General features: G+C 45.1%; 3 protein-coding genes across 5 annotated transcripts; 1 reads left to right on the plus strand and 2 right to left on the minus strand.

The window, feature by feature from the left end:
- The first annotated feature begins 688 nt into the window (after positions 1 to 688).
- Positions 689 to 6,537, plus strand: LOC6497423 (glycogen phosphorylase). The gene is made up of 4 exons (XM_001962081.4): positions 689 to 1,095; positions 3,949 to 4,477; positions 4,540 to 6,146; positions 6,212 to 6,537. The coding sequence occupies exons 1-4, from the start codon at positions 853 to 855 to the stop codon at positions 6,365 to 6,367; spliced, it is 2,535 nt and encodes an 844-aa protein (XP_001962117.1). The 5' UTR covers positions 689 to 852; the 3' UTR covers positions 6,368 to 6,537.
- Positions 6,538 to 6,655: 118 nt separating this feature from the next.
- LOC6498120 (THO complex subunit 2) lies at positions 6,656 to 14,604 on the minus strand. Of its 3 annotated transcripts, none has more exons than XM_032451481.2 (15): positions 14,234 to 14,604; positions 13,905 to 14,073; positions 13,596 to 13,843; positions 13,400 to 13,533; positions 12,930 to 13,330; positions 12,122 to 12,871; positions 11,667 to 12,056; positions 11,265 to 11,612; positions 10,612 to 11,205; positions 9,847 to 10,549; positions 9,189 to 9,788; positions 9,084 to 9,127; positions 7,496 to 7,670; positions 7,395 to 7,438; positions 6,656 to 7,274 (listed from the first exon to the last, which is right to left on the minus strand). In XM_032451481.2, the coding sequence occupies exons 1-15, from the start codon at positions 14,431 to 14,433 to the stop codon at positions 7,152 to 7,154; spliced, it is 4,923 nt and encodes a 1,640-aa protein (XP_032307372.1). In that variant the 5' UTR covers positions 14,434 to 14,604; the 3' UTR covers positions 6,656 to 7,151. The 3 variants fall into 3 exon arrangements, with proteins under 3 accessions (XP_032307372.1, XP_001962116.2, XP_014761981.1); XM_001962080.4 differs by having other exon boundaries at positions 9,084 to 9,130; XM_014906495.3 differs by having other exon boundaries at positions 7,132 to 7,274; positions 7,361 to 7,438; positions 9,084 to 9,130.
- A 246-nt stretch (positions 14,605 to 14,850) lies between these two features.
- On the minus strand, positions 14,851 to 16,783 carry LOC6498119. The gene is made up of 2 exons (XM_001962079.4): positions 16,368 to 16,783; positions 14,851 to 16,285 (listed from the first exon to the last, which is right to left on the minus strand). The coding sequence occupies exons 1-2, from the start codon at positions 16,507 to 16,509 to the stop codon at positions 15,288 to 15,290; spliced, it is 1,140 nt and encodes a 379-aa protein (XP_001962115.2). The 5' UTR covers positions 16,510 to 16,783; the 3' UTR covers positions 14,851 to 15,287.
- Positions 16,784 to 16,922: the final 139 nt, after the last annotated feature.

Raw genomic sequence — 16,922 nt, forward strand, 5'->3', positions numbered from 1 at the left:
GCTATGACGCTATTTCAGCTGTTTTTCTCGTTCTATCACGACTCACGACCCAGATGGCGCCACTTGGACGCCGCTATGCGAGGCAAACAACAAAAACATTTAAAAACAGAAAATAAACAACAAATACGCATGTATGACCTTCGCACAAGGTGACTGGGCCACTGAGAGACTTCCACTTACTGAGAGAGCATATGGCCCCACTAAGCATTAGCAGCAATGGGAGGCGGAGAAATTGAAAGAAAGCTAAGGCATTTAATGCAACAGAAAGAGCATAGCCGGAGTGCAATCGGAGAAAAAAGAGCTGATAAGAACCGCTTTGTCAGCGTCAGAAATTGTTTACAAGAGAGCCGGAGAGCGAAAGCAGAGAAGAAAGCTTAAAGTAAAACAAGTTAGAAAGGTATTCTTTAGAATGACAACTATAAGATACCTATTACTTAAAGATATTACTGGAAAAAATTTAAATTTATGTTTATTTATAGAGTGGAAAGTATATGACTAGTAACATATTTTTTATGATTCATATATTTTTTTAAACTTAAAAAAAGTGATTTATAACCCTATATTATTCTAACAAATTATATATTTAATTTTAGGTATTTTCCGAACTGATCACCCCTTAGAACCGACTATAGGGTATATAAAGCCAATCCGAAAGCTGTCGACAAAAAAAAAGCTCAGGGTAGTATAATGCAAAGTGGCGCGTAAGAATCACTCCGTGAACGGTCGTGGGTTCAGAATCTCCTCTTCGCATTCGCATTCGCATTTTCGGGTCCCACGCAACGGAATCAGAGAAATATATAAAAAAAAAAAGACTTTATAAAGAGGAATATTGAAACATATAACTAGGACACCATGTCGAAGCCACAATCGGACGCGGATCGGCGCAAGCAGATCTCGGTGCGCGGCATCGCCGAGGTTGGCAATGTCACCGAAGTGAAGAAGAACTTCAATCGCCACCTGCACTACACCCTGGTCAAGGATCGTAATGTGTCCACGCTGCGCGACTACTACTTCGCCCTGGCCAACACCGTCAGGGACAACATGGTGGGCCGTTGGATTCGCACACAGCAGCACTACTATGAGAAGGATCCCAAGGTGAGTGCTCTCCCCACACCCACTTATTGATTTTACTCCTACTCCTCCTCCTCCTGACTCCAATGGAATTTTTCCAAAAAAAAAAAAAGAAGGGGGGGAAGAAGTTCAGTATCCTCCCTAACCCAAGATTCCTAACATTCCTGTCTCTTGAGGCTCCAAAAATGGAATATCTTTCCGTCTATATTTTTTCCTTTTTTTTTTTTGGCTATTACGACATTTTTTTTGTGGCCTTATCCATTCTCCCTCTATCCTTCACTTTTGGCCAAAAGATTTATTCGGCATTTCTGCTTTGGATGCATTTCCCACGCTTTTGTTGATTCGCTTTCGAACAATTATTTCACTTTCCTAATTGCCCGTAAATTTACCGAAAAGCGAAAAGAAAATGCCGAAAAATGCAATGGGATCAATGCCAAAAACGTGTGAATGTCGCCACAAAAAATATAGAAAAAAAATGTAAGAAAAGAGATAAAAAGATACTTTCACTGCAACAAAATGCCGGCGAATTTTCCAACCAGACCAAGCAACAACAGCTTAAAAATAGCCTCCTTTCGAGGGGCTACTTCTATATCTAGACAAAAAAAAATGAGCTAATTTATGACTTTAGAAAAAATAAATTTCCATATTGTCTTTGGCCTGGTCCCCCCTTTTGAGATGCAGCTTAAATAAGTCAAGTGTGCCGTAAACACATCCAATAAGCCACCTTTCGTATCCATCAGATACACATTGTATATATGTATATAATATAATTTATATCTATAAAGCACGTGCCAGAAGCGTGAGCTTTTCATTCGAAATTCTTATTCAGCGACTAAACATTTTTGTCCTTGTTGAATGTCAGCTTAAATCACTTTCAATTTCTATGCCCCCCATGGGTCTGGCCAAGCTATAGATACAAATGTATCTATTAATTTTCCATTGACTCGAGTTCAAGATATTCTCAATTTAACTAATTTGTGGAAACTTCCACCCGAAAAAAAATAAAATAAAAGACGACAAACATATTTTCAAGGTCAATCAAAGGTTATTAACAACAACTGACAAAAATATGAGGGAAAATTTTTCCCATTTTCATTTCAAATTTTCTCTCTTTGACGCTCTAGTTTTTATTTTGGCTACAGTTTCGTTTATATATTTATATACTTTTTCTTTATTTTTTTTTTTTTTGTTCTGGTTGTGGAACTTTTATGCTGTCCATTAATAGTTGTCCACCCTCCTACTCCCTCCTCTCACATGCAATTAGCTCACGCAACCAGCTGAATAGCCAGATACAGATACTGCTTGTTGTCGTTTTTTGTATCTCACGGATACTCGAACAGCTGTTGTTATGCGTAGCCGGGTGGGTGGGTAACTTGGAGCCAATTGAAGTCCACTTGGCGACTCCTACCCCTCCAATTTATGCAAATTGAAGAAAGAAAGTTCATGGGGTTGGATGGCCCATAAAATAATTCATAATTTCCGTGTAGTTTTCCACTTCGCCCCAGCAAGTCAGGCTGACTAAATCGATTGTATTTTTTTATTTTTTTTTTTTTACTTATCTATCCGCATGGAAACCCAATTATAGCGTTTAGCTATCAGGGATCAAACATATGGGTATATATATAGATTCCCATGCACATCTGGTGTGCAATTCGCCACCAATGCAGTTCGATTCTATCTAGGTGGACAGTAAAATAAAAAAAAATAACAATAAACAACAGAATGCAAACAAATATCGTTTGGGGGTTCATTATCAGAGCCACAACAACAACAAACCCCATAAAAATTATACTATGTCTGGGTCTAGATCACCTTTTAGGCCAGGCCAGAACGACTGCCAAATACGCTACACTCTCATGATAATCAGCTGTTGCCTTAAAAAACTGGCAGTTGAATGACTTGGGAAGCTTTTTATGATTCTCATAAGATTACTCATGGTTTGTTGTGGAGGGAAGACTCCAGTGATTAGATAAGCAAAGTAGGTTATTAGAATTTTTTTATTTTTTTAAATTTTTGGGTTGGGGGGAGAAAGGTCATGCTTAGAATTCGATTTTTCCATTTGATAATCTTCCAAGTATTATCGAATAATAATTTCATCAGATTCAAGAAATGTTAAAAATACCCTACACTCACCTAATCCAGCATATCTTATCTTGAAATCGATAGAGAGCCCCGATCTTAACCCCTTTCACCTACAGAAACACGCTCGGCAAACATTCCGAACTAATTAGAAATAGTTTCTGCCAGGCAGATCAGGCATCTGACATGCGTTTGGGGCATAGATTACATAGAGTCCGGACTCCCGGTGATAAGGAACAGCATACCTTGGAGCCGGAGGCTGTAGCCGTGTAGAGCCCATTAACTGGCGACACTGTCGTCAATGCTTGCATGATTGGTGATCCGTGATCGCCGGTGATTACCAATCCTCCTCATAATCAGAGCGCCAGCATTGAGAGGAGATTGTGATCCGGATAGTGATACCTTGTTAGATTCATGCTCTGCCATGATGTTTACCCAGCATTACCCCGATGCACTTGATAGACTGCCGCAATAAAACAACAACATGAAGGGGGTGCCCTCGTAACATCGATCGATCGTGAATGCCTTCCTCTATAGCTATTTATAGCTCTGGTGGGTTTAGCAGCTATTCCCGGCGATCTGACTGATAAGAACTGCAAACTGGGTGACCTTCTGTCCAAAAAAACATAACTAGGTCTTTGCTAAGCGCCTCTCCTTATCAGCATTTTGCAGCAAAGATTAGGTTTCTGGGTGCAGCACTGTACAGCACTGGCTCATCCCCAGGACCTATGAGCTTTATGATCCACCAGTTTCAGCTTCAGACCCATTAGTAACCCACTCTTGACCCATTTCTTGCAGCGCGTCTACTACCTCTCGCTGGAGTACTACATGGGTCGCTCCCTAACCAACACCATGATCAACCTGGGCATCCAGAGCGAGTGCGAGGAGGCCATGTACCAGCTGGGTCTGGACATTGAGAACCTGGAGGAGATGGAGGAGGATGCTGGTCTGGGCAATGGTGGTCTGGGCCGTCTGGCTGCCTGCTTCCTCGACTCGATGGCCACTTTGGGTCTGGCTGCCTATGGCTATGGCATCCGTTACGAGTACGGCATCTTCGCCCAGAAGATCAAGAACGGCGAGCAGGTGGAGGAGCCCGATGACTGGCTGCGTTACGGCAATCCCTGGGAGAAGGCACGTCCCGAGTTCATGCTGCCAATTAACTTCTATGGTCGTGTGATCGATACCCCCGAGGGCAAGAAGTGGGTGGACACCCAGAAGGTCTTCGCCATGCCCTACGACAATCCCATTCCCGGTTACAACAACAACCACGTGAACACCCTGCGTCTGTGGTCCGCCAAGTCGCCCATCGACTTCAACCTGAAGTTCTGTGAGTAAAACTTGATCTTAAAAATATCCTTTAACTAACTGCTTGCTCTTAATCCCTTCCAGTCAACGATGGTGACTACATCCAGGCCGTGCTGGACCGTAATCTGGCGGAGAACATTTCCCGTGTCCTGTATCCCAACGATAACTTCTTCGAGGGCAAGGAGCTGCGTCTGAAGCAGGAGTACTTCATGTGCGCTGCCACCCTGCAGGACATCATCCGTCGTTACAAGGCCTCGAAGTTCGGCTCCCGAGAGGCAGTCCGCAACACCTTCGACCACTTCCCCGACAAGGTGGCCATCCAGCTGAACGATACCCATCCATCGCTGGCCATCCCGGAGCTGATGCGCATCCTGGTCGACGAGGAGCACCTGACCTGGGAGAAGGCATGGGACATCACCACCAAGAGCTGCGCCTACACCAACCACACCGTTCTGCCGGAGGCTCTGGAGCGCTGGCCCGTCTCCATGCTGGAGTCGATCCTGCCCCGTCACTTGCAGATCATCTACCACATCAACTTCCTGCACATGGAGAATGTGAAGAAGAAGTTCCCCGAGGATCTGGACCGTATGCGTCGTATGTCCCTGGTGGAGGAGGATGGCGAGAAGCGCATCAACATGGCGCATCTGTCCATTGTCGGCTCCCATGCCGTCAACGGTGTGGCCGCCATCCACTCCCAGATCCTGAAGGATTCCCTGTTCCACGACTTCTACGAAATGGATCCCAAGAAGTTCCAGAACAAGACCAACGGCATCACTCCACGTCGTTGGCTGCTGCTCTGCAATCCGGGACTCTCCGATCTGATCGCCGAGAAGATCGGCGACGAGTGGCCCGTCCATCTAGACCAGCTGGTGGCCCTGAAGAAGTGGGCCAAGGATCCCAACTTCCAGAGGAATGTGGCCCGTGTGAAGCAGGAGAACAAACTCAAGCTCGCCGCCATCCTGGAGAAGGACTATGGTGTCAAGGTGAACCCATCCTCGATGTTCGACATTCAGGTGAAGCGTATCCACGAGTACAAGCGCCAGCTGCTCAACTGCCTGCACATCATCACCCTGTACAACAGGATCAAGAAGGATCCCACCGCCAACTTCACTCCCAGGACAATCATGATCGGTGGCAAGGCCGCTCCCGGCTACTATGTGGCCAAGCAGATCATCAAGCTCATCTGCGCCGTCGGCAATGTGGTCAACAATGATCCCATCGTTGGCGACAAACTGAAGGTCATCTTCCTGGAGAACTACCGTGTCACTCTCGCCGAGAAGATCATGCCCGCCGCCGATCTTTCCGAGCAAATCTCCACCGCCGGCACAGAGGCCTCCGGCACCGGCAACATGAAGTTCCAGCTTAATGGTGCCCTCACCATCGGCACCCTGGACGGCGCCAATGTCGAGATGGCCGAGGAAATGGGTCTGGACAACATCTTCATCTTCGGCATGACCGTCGAGGAGGTGGAGGCCCTCAAGAAGAAGGGCTACAATGCCTACGACTACTACAACACCAATCCGGAGGTGAAGCAGGTCATCGACCAAATCCAGGGCGGCTTCTTCAGCCCCGGCAATCCCAACGAGTTCAAGAACATTGCCGACATTCTGCTCAAGTACGACCACTACTACTTGCTGGCCGATTACGATGCCTACATCAAGGCCCAGGATCTGGTGTCCAAGACCTACCAGGTAATGGGATCTACCTCTATCTCTAATCTCTACCTTACTAATTTTTGAAATCCTCTATTTTATAGAACCAAGCCAAGTGGCTGGAGATGTCCATCAACAACATTGCGTCCAGCGGAAAGTTCTCGTCGGATCGGACAATCGCCGAGTATGCCCGCGAGATTTGGGGTGTGGAGCCCACCTGGGAGAAGCTGCCGGCGCCGGAGGATCAGCCCCAGAACTAAATCATTTTTTGATATTATTTTTATTATTTATGTGCTTTACTTTTGTTAAAGTCAAAGTCCAATTTTTAGGCGCCAAAAAGCAACAACTAAAAACTAACCAAGTAATCGCGGGCCTTAGTTCCCCGAATTGTTAATATTTTATTTAATAAAAATCCAATATAAACAATTCATTTGAATTCTCTCATCAATGTGGAAACGAATTAAAACCAACAACAACAACGGTACCTACCTTATAAATTTAAAACTAAAAACTAAAAAAATAAAATAAAAAAAAGACCTCAGGAACACTTTGAAAGTAAAACAAAAAAAAACCAAAAATAAAGAACAGATATGATATAAATTAGTGGAAAGCTTGTTTAGATATTGGAATATGCGTGTTTTTAAATCGAGATTAAACCTCAAGTTCAACTGTTAAATGTAAAAAAAAAGTAATTAAAATTGAATAAAATTTGATTCGAAATAAAATGATATTAGAGTTCTTAATCGGTTTGCAGAAACATAAAAATATTCCCAAGTAATAACTACAATATATTTTTTTATTTTACAGTGTAATTGTTTGGATTTTCTTTTAAAAGTAGTCACATTAAAAAAAATGGTAAACATTTCAAAATTAGTTCTGACTCTTTTGTTACAAAAGTTGCTATTTATAAATGGTGTGTCAACTTTGAAATTCTTTAAAAGTTAAACGAAATGCTTCTCCTCTCTGATTGCTCTTAAAATGGGGCCGGCGTCATCCAAGGGAGTCATCATCACATCAGATACACCTTCCCTTGAAGTTGGTGTTTCAGTAATTGACCCTCGAGGAGCGGGTTGACTTGCTAATGGTGTACTGGCGATCCTCGCCACGTGAACTTCCACCTCTCTCCCGGTCGAACTTCTCGTGGGAACGCTCTCGGGGTGACTTATCCTGTTTATAATTAAATTTTTTAAAATTATTTATGAAATAATTACGGAAATGTAATTAAAAAAATTTGTAAGAAATTTCATTGGCACCTTTGTGGGATCCTTAATCGGATAGGACACTCACCCTGTGACGCTCCCTATCACGGCCTTCTTCCTCGCCATTTTGTGCTAAAAAATAGTTATTTTTTAATATATCTGATAACCGATATGGAAAGGATCCCTTACCTTCACGACGACGCTTGTGATCACCGCTATTGGAGTCCTCAGCTCGATCCCGCTTACGACCCAGCTTGCGATCCTTGCGGGCATCACGCTCCTCCTCCGACAGCTTGTCCTTGTTGCGGTCTTTGGTCTTCAGGCCGCGCGCCTTCTTCACGCTGTCCACCAGTTCCTCCACCTTCTGCAACGGCACAGGTTTAATGATTGTAAAAAAACAAGAGCACACTTTTTAAAAATCTATCTGCTAGAAAACCCGATGATGTTTCAAAAATGTTATGTTAGTTTTTGTGTGTTTTTGCCCGATATGAGAGGTAGAATGTGTTTGTGGTGTGGCCCTGGGACTAGTCTCTGATTTGGAGTACGAGTTTCGTACGTCCTCGCGAAGTGCTTTCATCACTTACCCACGGTGTCATGTCTCAAAACACCAACGATATAACAACTAAACCGCGATTCCTAGGATGTGGGAGCTTGGGTGGACGTGATTAGATCCATGGGGATTTAATCGGATGCTGTAGGTCAGGTGAAGTGGTTTATTGGCTTGAGTTCCTTTTTCCAGAGCCAGGATTCCAGAGATTGTTAAGTTATAAAGATTGGATGTGTAAAGTTCAAAGGTGATTCACGTTGATGGAGAGTGACTGCATGGCTTTAGGTCTTCAGGGATAATTACCGATGATGTTGGCAAGTAGGGATTATGGCACGTACTGCTTTTCCTCTATATTAATCCCAAAAGGACTTCATGCTTTTCATTTTTCCATAAGACAGAAAATGAAAACTTGCTCCGGATTGATTGACTTTTTGGATCATTTGTTTTGGAATGGAAATGCTCCGTCAATTCTTAAATAACTTATAATTGGGTATTGAAAGATAAGCATCACATAATTTATAACACAGTAGAATGTTAAGGATACTGTCTTGTCTCTAATCTTGTCTCAACATTTGAAATGTTAGGGCCTTTCTTTGGAAATATATGATGCATCAAGGCTGGGTTTCAAATGTCAGTTCCATCGTTGTTATTTAGAATTTTTTGTTGATTTTCTCCGGGATTTGTTTAATTTCCTTCCTTTTGTTTGCTTCCCATCCCTTAGTCCACGGAACGTTTCCCTCCGCACTCTCGAGGAGCTTCGTCTATTGCCAAATCTTCATTGTAGTCTCAATGGTCCCCGTTCGTTTCGATGTTTTAAAACTTATCTTAACTACTTTACTAGACTAAAGTCTACTAAAACTAATTAACAAATTTGATCAAAAAAAAAATAATGTCACCCCTTTGTAAAATCCCAACTTAAAACTAACCACCCCCCCCGTAACATACAATAACACTTAGTTATACTTAGATATATGGAATATTGCAGATGAGAACAACATCCTCGGTGTCCAGATCAAGCTGCATTTTTGTAGTTTGGTCGATTTTTAAGGTTTTTTTTGACTTGTTGGTTTTTTTTTAGTTATTTTTTGAAGTTTTTTGTGTGGATTTTAAGCCTTGCTTGATTTTTCCCGGCATTTTTTCTCCAAGCAGGTGGTCGACATCGTTGTTATCGTTGTGGTTTTCGAAGTCTTACATTGTTGTTGTCTTAGGGTACTTATGTCTGCTACTAACCTTTGAACTGCTGGACGATGACTCCAACTTGCGACGCTTGGAATCTGCTATTAAAAAAAATATATAGTTGAAAGATTTGAAAATAAAAATACCAGTACCACTCACCTTTTTCGTACTCGATGGTCTCGTGACTGCGCTGGCGATGTTGCATGGAACCATTGCTCTCATTGGATACGGAACTAAGATCTCTATCCCGAACACCGCGACTCTCGTACTCCTCGTAGTGGCGATGATCATTGCCGCCCACCAGATCCACAACAACATCAACGCCTTCGTTGTGCCGGTGACGCTCTTCCCCACCGCCGCCACGTCGAGAACTCTTCTCACGCTTCAGGCCACGCTGTTGGGTGGCCTCCAATTCCTCTAAACGCTGGGAGCGCTCACGCGACCGTTGATGCTGCTCGGCCTCCGTTGGCTTCGCCCTCACCGTGTCCCGGGAGCTGCGATGACTGGCAATGCTGCTGTGGCGCTGCTCGTGCTGATCCTGCTTCTCGCGGTCCACATCCCGGCTGCGACTCTCCCTCTGGCTGCTTCCATTTGTCTGCTCCAGCTGGTCGTCCTTGTTGCGAGACTGCGAATCCCGCGGCGCCGGCAGCTCACGTTGTTTGCTCTCTCGATCCGTGGTGGATGAAGTCGATATGGACACCAGATTGGACGAGATGGCGTCACTCTTTTGGTTCTTCGAATCGCTGCGCGTAAGAGAGACTGAAAGAACAGAAACTATAATGGTTATCCTATAATTTTGATGACTATTCCTTCTTACCCGTCTTGGCATCCTGGTCTTTGTTGCCCGGTTTGGCTTCATTGGCGTAGAAACCAGTTGCGGCACCCGGCTGTTTTGCTGCCGCACTTTGTACAGATCCCGAGATGGGTGACGTTTTTTCGGTGGAAAGCACCTTGATCGGTGTACCGCCACTAGCACCACCCGTCGGAGGTGATTCCTTGTTAGCTCGGTCGGCCAACTGATGGAAATCGCTCTCCTTGAGCATGTGCGGACTCCTCAGCTTCAGCTGGCCAATGTAGCTCGAGGCAATGACATACAAATCCGGCCGTTTTGTCTTCTCCTCCTCACGCACCTTGTCCACCTTCCGTTCGATGATCTGGGCCAGTTTGCCAAGAACCGGATAGTGCGGCAGGATGCGCATTAGGATGATTAGGGCATTACGTATCTGCATGAAGTCCTTGGAATCCAGACAGAATACTATCGCCTTGGTGATCTTGTAGTGCCACTTGTGGCACACATGGCGATAATTCTCGTATCCAACATGATCGTTAGCCTCCGAGAATGTGTTGCTAACCCGGAATTTGGTTACGAAACCGGGATAGTTGGCGCATTCCTTATTAAAAACGGCCTGATCCGCATGCCATCGCATCACGGTCTCCAGCATGGCACACAGGAATCGTCCGTAACGCGTCGCCTCGCCCTCGGTGCAGGATGTTACCGAGTACGTGATGTCACAGAAGATCTATCGAAGGATCAAAAGATTAGCAATCTTCTAGAATCATACTGATGGCAAAGAACACTCACCCGATCGTAGCAAAGCAGGGTGGAGAAGTTCGATGTCTTGAGGTTGTGAATGGTGTGCACGAATTTGGCGCAGTAGAGTGCATCCAAGGCAGTGAAGGTGCAGCGCGGGAAGAGGCACAGTTGCAGGAACTGGGTGATGGTGTCATTCTTGGCGGATTTGGCAGAACGGAGGAGGAACCAGCTATCCTTCTGCTCCTGCAGTCGCTGCGAGATCTTGTCCACATGCTCGTGCTGTTTTTTCCGCTCATCGTTCAGTTTCTCCATCAGGGCAATGTAGCGTTCCTGCTCCTTTTTGTTTTTCGACTGATTGGAGTCCTTGCCCTCGGCGGCCTGTTGGGCCAGTTGCTTCAGCTTACCGATCTCGCGCTGGTAGCTATCGGTCGGCACATGCAAGTCGTACATGCTCAGGCTCCAGAAGGTGACTAAGAACTGCGGACTAATGTCCTCCCACACTTTGGCGCTGTGCAGCGGCCGAACTGACTCCACAATGGGATTCATGATCAGCTGCGTGGCCTCCAGATACTTTTGCAGTTTCTGGACGGTGGTTAGCTTTTTCGCATTGGGATCCGCCTTACGTAGCTGATCGTACTTTTGCTAAAAGGATTACAAAATAATAAGTAATTGCTTAACAAAATATGCTTCCCAGAACTCACATTTATCTGATGCGTAAACATGGGTCTAGCCAGGAAGAAGGCCACATCAGTGTTGATGTGATACTCTCGCAACATGGTTATGATCGAGGGCAGGCGCTCCACATACTCATCCACCGAGTAGGTGGACCCCAGAAAAGTGCCAAACTGAACTAATGTGTCCTGGCACTGATCGTACAGGTTGCCCACCAACTTCAAGTGGCTGTGCGCCGCCGTTTCACGGTAGATAACGCAATGCTTCTGCTGAGCCATCAGCAGACAAATGGCAACGGCGAGATCATTGTTGGCCAGGGCCTCCTTCAAACGATTCGAGGACTTTTTCGTATTCCTCACTTGACTGAAGTAGCCGGCCTGAAGGGAGAGCATAGTTTACAAATAGTTTGATTAAATATTTGGAATAATTACCTCTCCCCTGAGCTGTTCACCGCCGCACATGGCCTGCAGCTGGTCGTTGGTCATCTCCTCGCATGATTCCACACCCGCCATCTTATGTACAATCTCCCGCAGGATCAGCAGATCCAAGCTCTTTTGCGATTTAAGCTGATTGGCCACATACTGCAGAAGGCCACTCAGTTCGATGCTATACTTTTTATATATAGTGCCGCAAAATGAGGCCAAGCTCTGCAGCCACAAGGACAGGGAGGTGCCATCGTCCTTGAAACGCAGGCGCCCCGTTAAGGTCAGCGACTCGATGATGCAGTAGCCTAGGCAGTCGAATGAGAGGGCAGTCAAGTACTTGAGCATGTCGCACACAGGCCCAATGAGATTGTCATAGATTTGGATTTGCAAAAGGATCTGGAAATAAGGACAGAATATTATTAGCCATAAGTCCTTTAAGAACACTATCAACATCCACTTACATAGTCAAAGAGTAGTCCAGGGGCACAATGACTGTACTTGCCCACTAGACGACCCAATTGCTTGACATTCTCCTTGCTGACACGCTTCATCAGCGCTTTGATGTCCCGCTGGGCCAGTCCACAGCGCCGAATCAGATTCGGATGCAGCTGATAGCTGTCGTTCTTCCACCGCGCATACAAACTGTAGCGGAAATGATACGGGAAGTACTTCAACACCGCCCAGATCTCCTCGGACATGGAACAGTTGTTGTCCAGATAGAGCAGGGAGGGCAGAATACACGCATCCAACGAGGTCATAATGTCATAGTAGTGCTGTTCCGCCTCTGTGTTGGGTGGCGGGCCATTTAAACTGTCCACGCCCATGTCAATCACCAGCTTGCTCATGATGCGGATCAGTTTGTACATGAGCACGGTATCGTAGTGCATGGCTGGGCCAAGGACATTGGCCATTGGCCACGTATACTTTCTCAAATCGGAGAAATCCTTAGCCTGCATCTTGGCCACTAGCTTGGAATCGTCGTACAAGCGACTGCGGCTCTGCTTACGACCAGCCGGTGCCTTGAAGACCTTCTTATAGTAGACGTGCTCCACCGACAGATGAATCAAGTCGGCGATTCCCCGAGCGATTGGCTCCTGCAGGACAACTGCCTGCTCTGGAAGCTTTTGGATGATTTTGTAGGCATTTTCCCAGTCGCCCACTTTAAGCAGCGCCTCGCAGAGACCAAACTTTTGATTCACGTTGTATTTTTCCTAAAAAAGAGTGTTAAGCTAGTCAGTGAAAGTCAAAAGTTATGTGAATTTTTCGTACCTCATCGAATTTCTTCACCGAGGGCGGCGGTGGTGGATCCTTTTCGTCCTCCTTTTTGTTGGTGGATATCAGATTTAGCTTTCGCACCAATTCCCTGGCATCGGCCAGCTCCTCATCCCAATCCGCCTTAATGCTACCATCATTCGGAGTCAACCACACATAGACATCGTTAAGTTCAATCACTCCGTGCTTCAGCAGCAGGGCACAGACATGGTAGAGAGAGCGGGGCGTCTTGGAATCCTTGAAATGGCAGAACTTGTAGCCAAGAACCTCGCAAATTATGGCACCGGTGGGCATATAGCTGCGCAGCAGGGGAATGAATAATTGCCAGCGATCAGGCCGAGTCTCGAACGATTCTATGATGATGTCTAGGACACGATTAGGATCCAGATTAAAGCAGCCTATAAAAAATCAATATAATTTGGAATATATTCTGCTGGATGTGTGATGGATAGCTTTTGAAAAACTACCTATGAGCGATTTGATAATATCCATTATGCTTTCGGGAGTGGTATTATCTTCAAAGTCCTGATTCAGCTCGGTAATGAGCTTCGCAAAGCCTTCACTCTCCTCGCGGAAAAGATTAAAACGGCGCTGCTTGTAACTATGAAGGGGAAGAAGTCATTAAACATGAGCTTTTAAGAGGGAATCTTTTGTGATACATACTACAACTTTGTTTTGACTTTGATGAACTTCGAGTAGAAGCTCTTGTTCTTGACAATGCCCACTTCCTGGAGCGTGTCGATTTCCAAGCGCTCCTTCAGGAGACTTTCCGGCACCACCTTGTCCATGTCCTTGACCAACAGCACGAAGGCATGACGCTCCTCGTGCAGCCCTTCAGTCATCAAGGACGTTTCGCTGTCCAGAATATTCACCACATCCACAATCAAGCTGGGAAGTTGCTCGTGGAGGGACTGAAACATTGTGGTTTTAATTTTGAAAGCTTCATGATAGGGTCCAGTGTTGAGCACTCACCACCACCTCCGTCAGTAGGTGCAGGACGAGATCCTTTTTGTGGGTGAAGCGCAGCGCCTGCCAGAGCAGCTCGTAGATGGCGTGCGAGACGCCCTGCTTGAAAACACCATTGCTGTCGTAGACGGGACTCTCCGCTGTGTCCTGCAGTTGACTTTTCAGGTACTTCAGGCTAAAAGGAAACGTTTTTTAGAGTCTGTATGGGAAGCGGCGATCGATCGGCAGTTGGCGGACAACAAACTGACAGCAGCCACTATACTCTGCCCGCGCGTGTGTGTGTGTGTATCTGCAGTTGCTGCATTCGCCTGTTCTACCGCAGTAACTCCACGTACAATTCGTTACGTCCGTTCTTGTCGAAATGCTTGAAGATTTCCGGATTGAGGGCGCCCGGCTCTTGGCCCACACTACCGGCGCCACCGCTGCCGCCGTTCGCGTCCTTTTCTCCAGCTGTGTTCCGGACTTCAGCTCCATCGCCGCCACCGCCGCCATCCTGCGTCCCGGTAACGCTCTTGAGTTTCTTCAGTCTCCGCATGCGATCTGTTTGCTTGACCCGATCTATTGTATCGGTTCGCACTGCTCTCGCTGACGAAAACAATCAGTACGACGTACTTGTTGAAATATATCACAAATTTTACAATTTTTCACACTTTGCTGTTGAAGTAGTATTGCCCAGTGTGACCGACGATCTCAAATAAAATGTACTAATGCTAACTTAGAAAAATACTATATCGATAAATCAAAGTTTTTGGTAAAAAATACTAAAAATACCGTAATTTTTAAATAAAATTTTAGCTGTTCATTTTTTTAAATTAATGTGTTTTAAGTATTTGCTTCTAAATCTGCCCTTCAGTCGCCCTAAATCATAAAATTCAGTATAAAAACCATTCTTTTATCTTTTTAATGTAGAACTCCACATTAAAAATTAAATTTAAAAAATAACACTTTGAAATTAAATTTGCCGCAATAAAAATATGTATTTATTATGCACGCTCCAATAAAATATTTCCTTATCTTTTCTGTTAAACTCAATACATCATGAATACTTTGATGAAATTATATTTGAATAAGGCGTGACTTAAATTTTAACACTATTTTCGATGTTTTTCCTAAACTCTATTTTATATTGGCTTTGCTTTGGATAATAATTTTAAAATAGGTAATGTAATACCATGTACTAAGTATTATAAGTACAAATATAAGGTCTGAACCCATGAAACTTATATATTTTTGCAACATAATTCGTTTTGGTGTAAAAATTTTTAGAGATACAATAATGAAATGTTTGTATTTTGTTTTTGTTTTTGTGTTTTGGGCTTTCACTTTACGTGAATAATAATATAAAGTAAAATCGTAATTATAAATTTGGATTAAGCATTGTTGGAAACCTCAAATCAGCTGCTCTTCCTCGATCTTCACATCACACTCGATCATGGAACTGTCCACAAATGCATCGGAAGTGGCTAGATTCGAGTGATTGCTGACATTCAGGTAGCTGGAATTGGAGATCGTTTGGGCCGATTTCTCCAGCAGATTTGCATAACTGGAGTCCGGAGCGGGCGTAAGCCGTGGGAGTCCACCACCACCACCACCACTCCTACGAACTCCTCCCAATGACTCTCTGGATGGTTGCGGAAGCTGCGGCTGCGGCTGCGGCGGCGGCGGCGGCTGTGCCGGAGTCTCCTCTTTTTTAATATCCACTAGTATCCTACTTATTTCCATACGGAACCTAAGATTGCCCAAGTTCGACAGCGACTTCATATGGGGCAGCAGGCTCACTAAGAAACTGTAATCCGCATCGTCTTTGAGTGATGAATCAACTGTGCTGGTGGGCGTCGTGGTCGGTGTTTGGTTTGTGTGACCATTGGCAGTGGGTCCATCGTACGATGACGAAGTCTTTCGGCGGCGAATCCTCTTTGATGGCGGCGGTAGACGTAGAGGCGGATAATTCTTTGGGGGAAGGTTCAAAGGAGAACGCAAACGAGGCGAAAGCTCTAAATCAGATTTTTTGGTCATGGGGCTGTAAGTGATCAGTGGCTTGATGAGTGACCCAGGATCTGAGCCGGAGTCCCTGTGCTCCGAGGACTCCCTCTTGAAGATATCATCCATTATTTCGAAATCCACAGAATCGTCGTTGTCCACGTCCACGTCAATTGTAAACTCATCGAGCAGCCTGACATCGGTGTACTCATCCGAGAGTTCAGTTTCGAAATCGAATGGCTCCGGCGGAAATGGAATTAGCTGTTGTGGGTCAAAGATGTGGCGCATGAACTCAAGGGAGCGGAAATACGGCCACTGAGACATACTGATCCGATTCTGTTGGATCTTTCGTACTTCCGCCCGATAGCTATCCCTCAATCCCTTGAAGCGCTTCTTGCAGGTGACAACTGAAAAACAAAAGATGAAGAAGCCACATGCGTGGATTTATTTTTAGCAGCCAGCAGAAATGGGTCGGACAGGGACACTTACCATCCTGTTTCAAGATATTCGCCACGCTGGCCCAATGGATTATAAGCTCATCTCGACGATCCGAGACGGCAATGGTGGTGTCCCATAAAGTACGTCGTTTAGCCACCTCGGCAATCAGCCGATAGTTGTCTGCCTTCATCATCGGCTTCCCCTATTCACGCCAAGCAAAAAAAACCAAAATCCTACGCAAAACTGCGGCGAGTAAACAAAATACTTTCCTCGTTATGAGTTTTAGGGCTACTATTTTTAGTGCCCTTTGAATGATAACAATATAGCCACTATCTGGCTAATTTTGGATACACATTCCAAGGCTGAGCAATCAAGATTCTTTATGAAAAAAGCAAACTCGCGAGATCTCCAGCCCGCAGCCCGCTTGGCTGGAATACGCAGTAAAATAGGTGACAACTCTGGGCGCGTTATGATGAACAGCTGCGGGCCAGCAGCGTTGCCAGAAAATAAATAATTAATCGCTAAATAATAAACAATAATTATTAAATTATTATCAAGAGAAATATAAATTATAAAACCTTTCCCGGACTAAAGAGAAAAATGTTT

The sequence above is a fragment of the Drosophila ananassae genome, chromosome 3R (assembly GCF_017639315.1).
Source record: "Drosophila ananassae strain 14024-0371.13 chromosome 3R, ASM1763931v2, whole genome shotgun sequence".
NCBI lineage: Eukaryota > Metazoa > Arthropoda > Insecta > Diptera > Drosophilidae > Drosophila > Drosophila ananassae.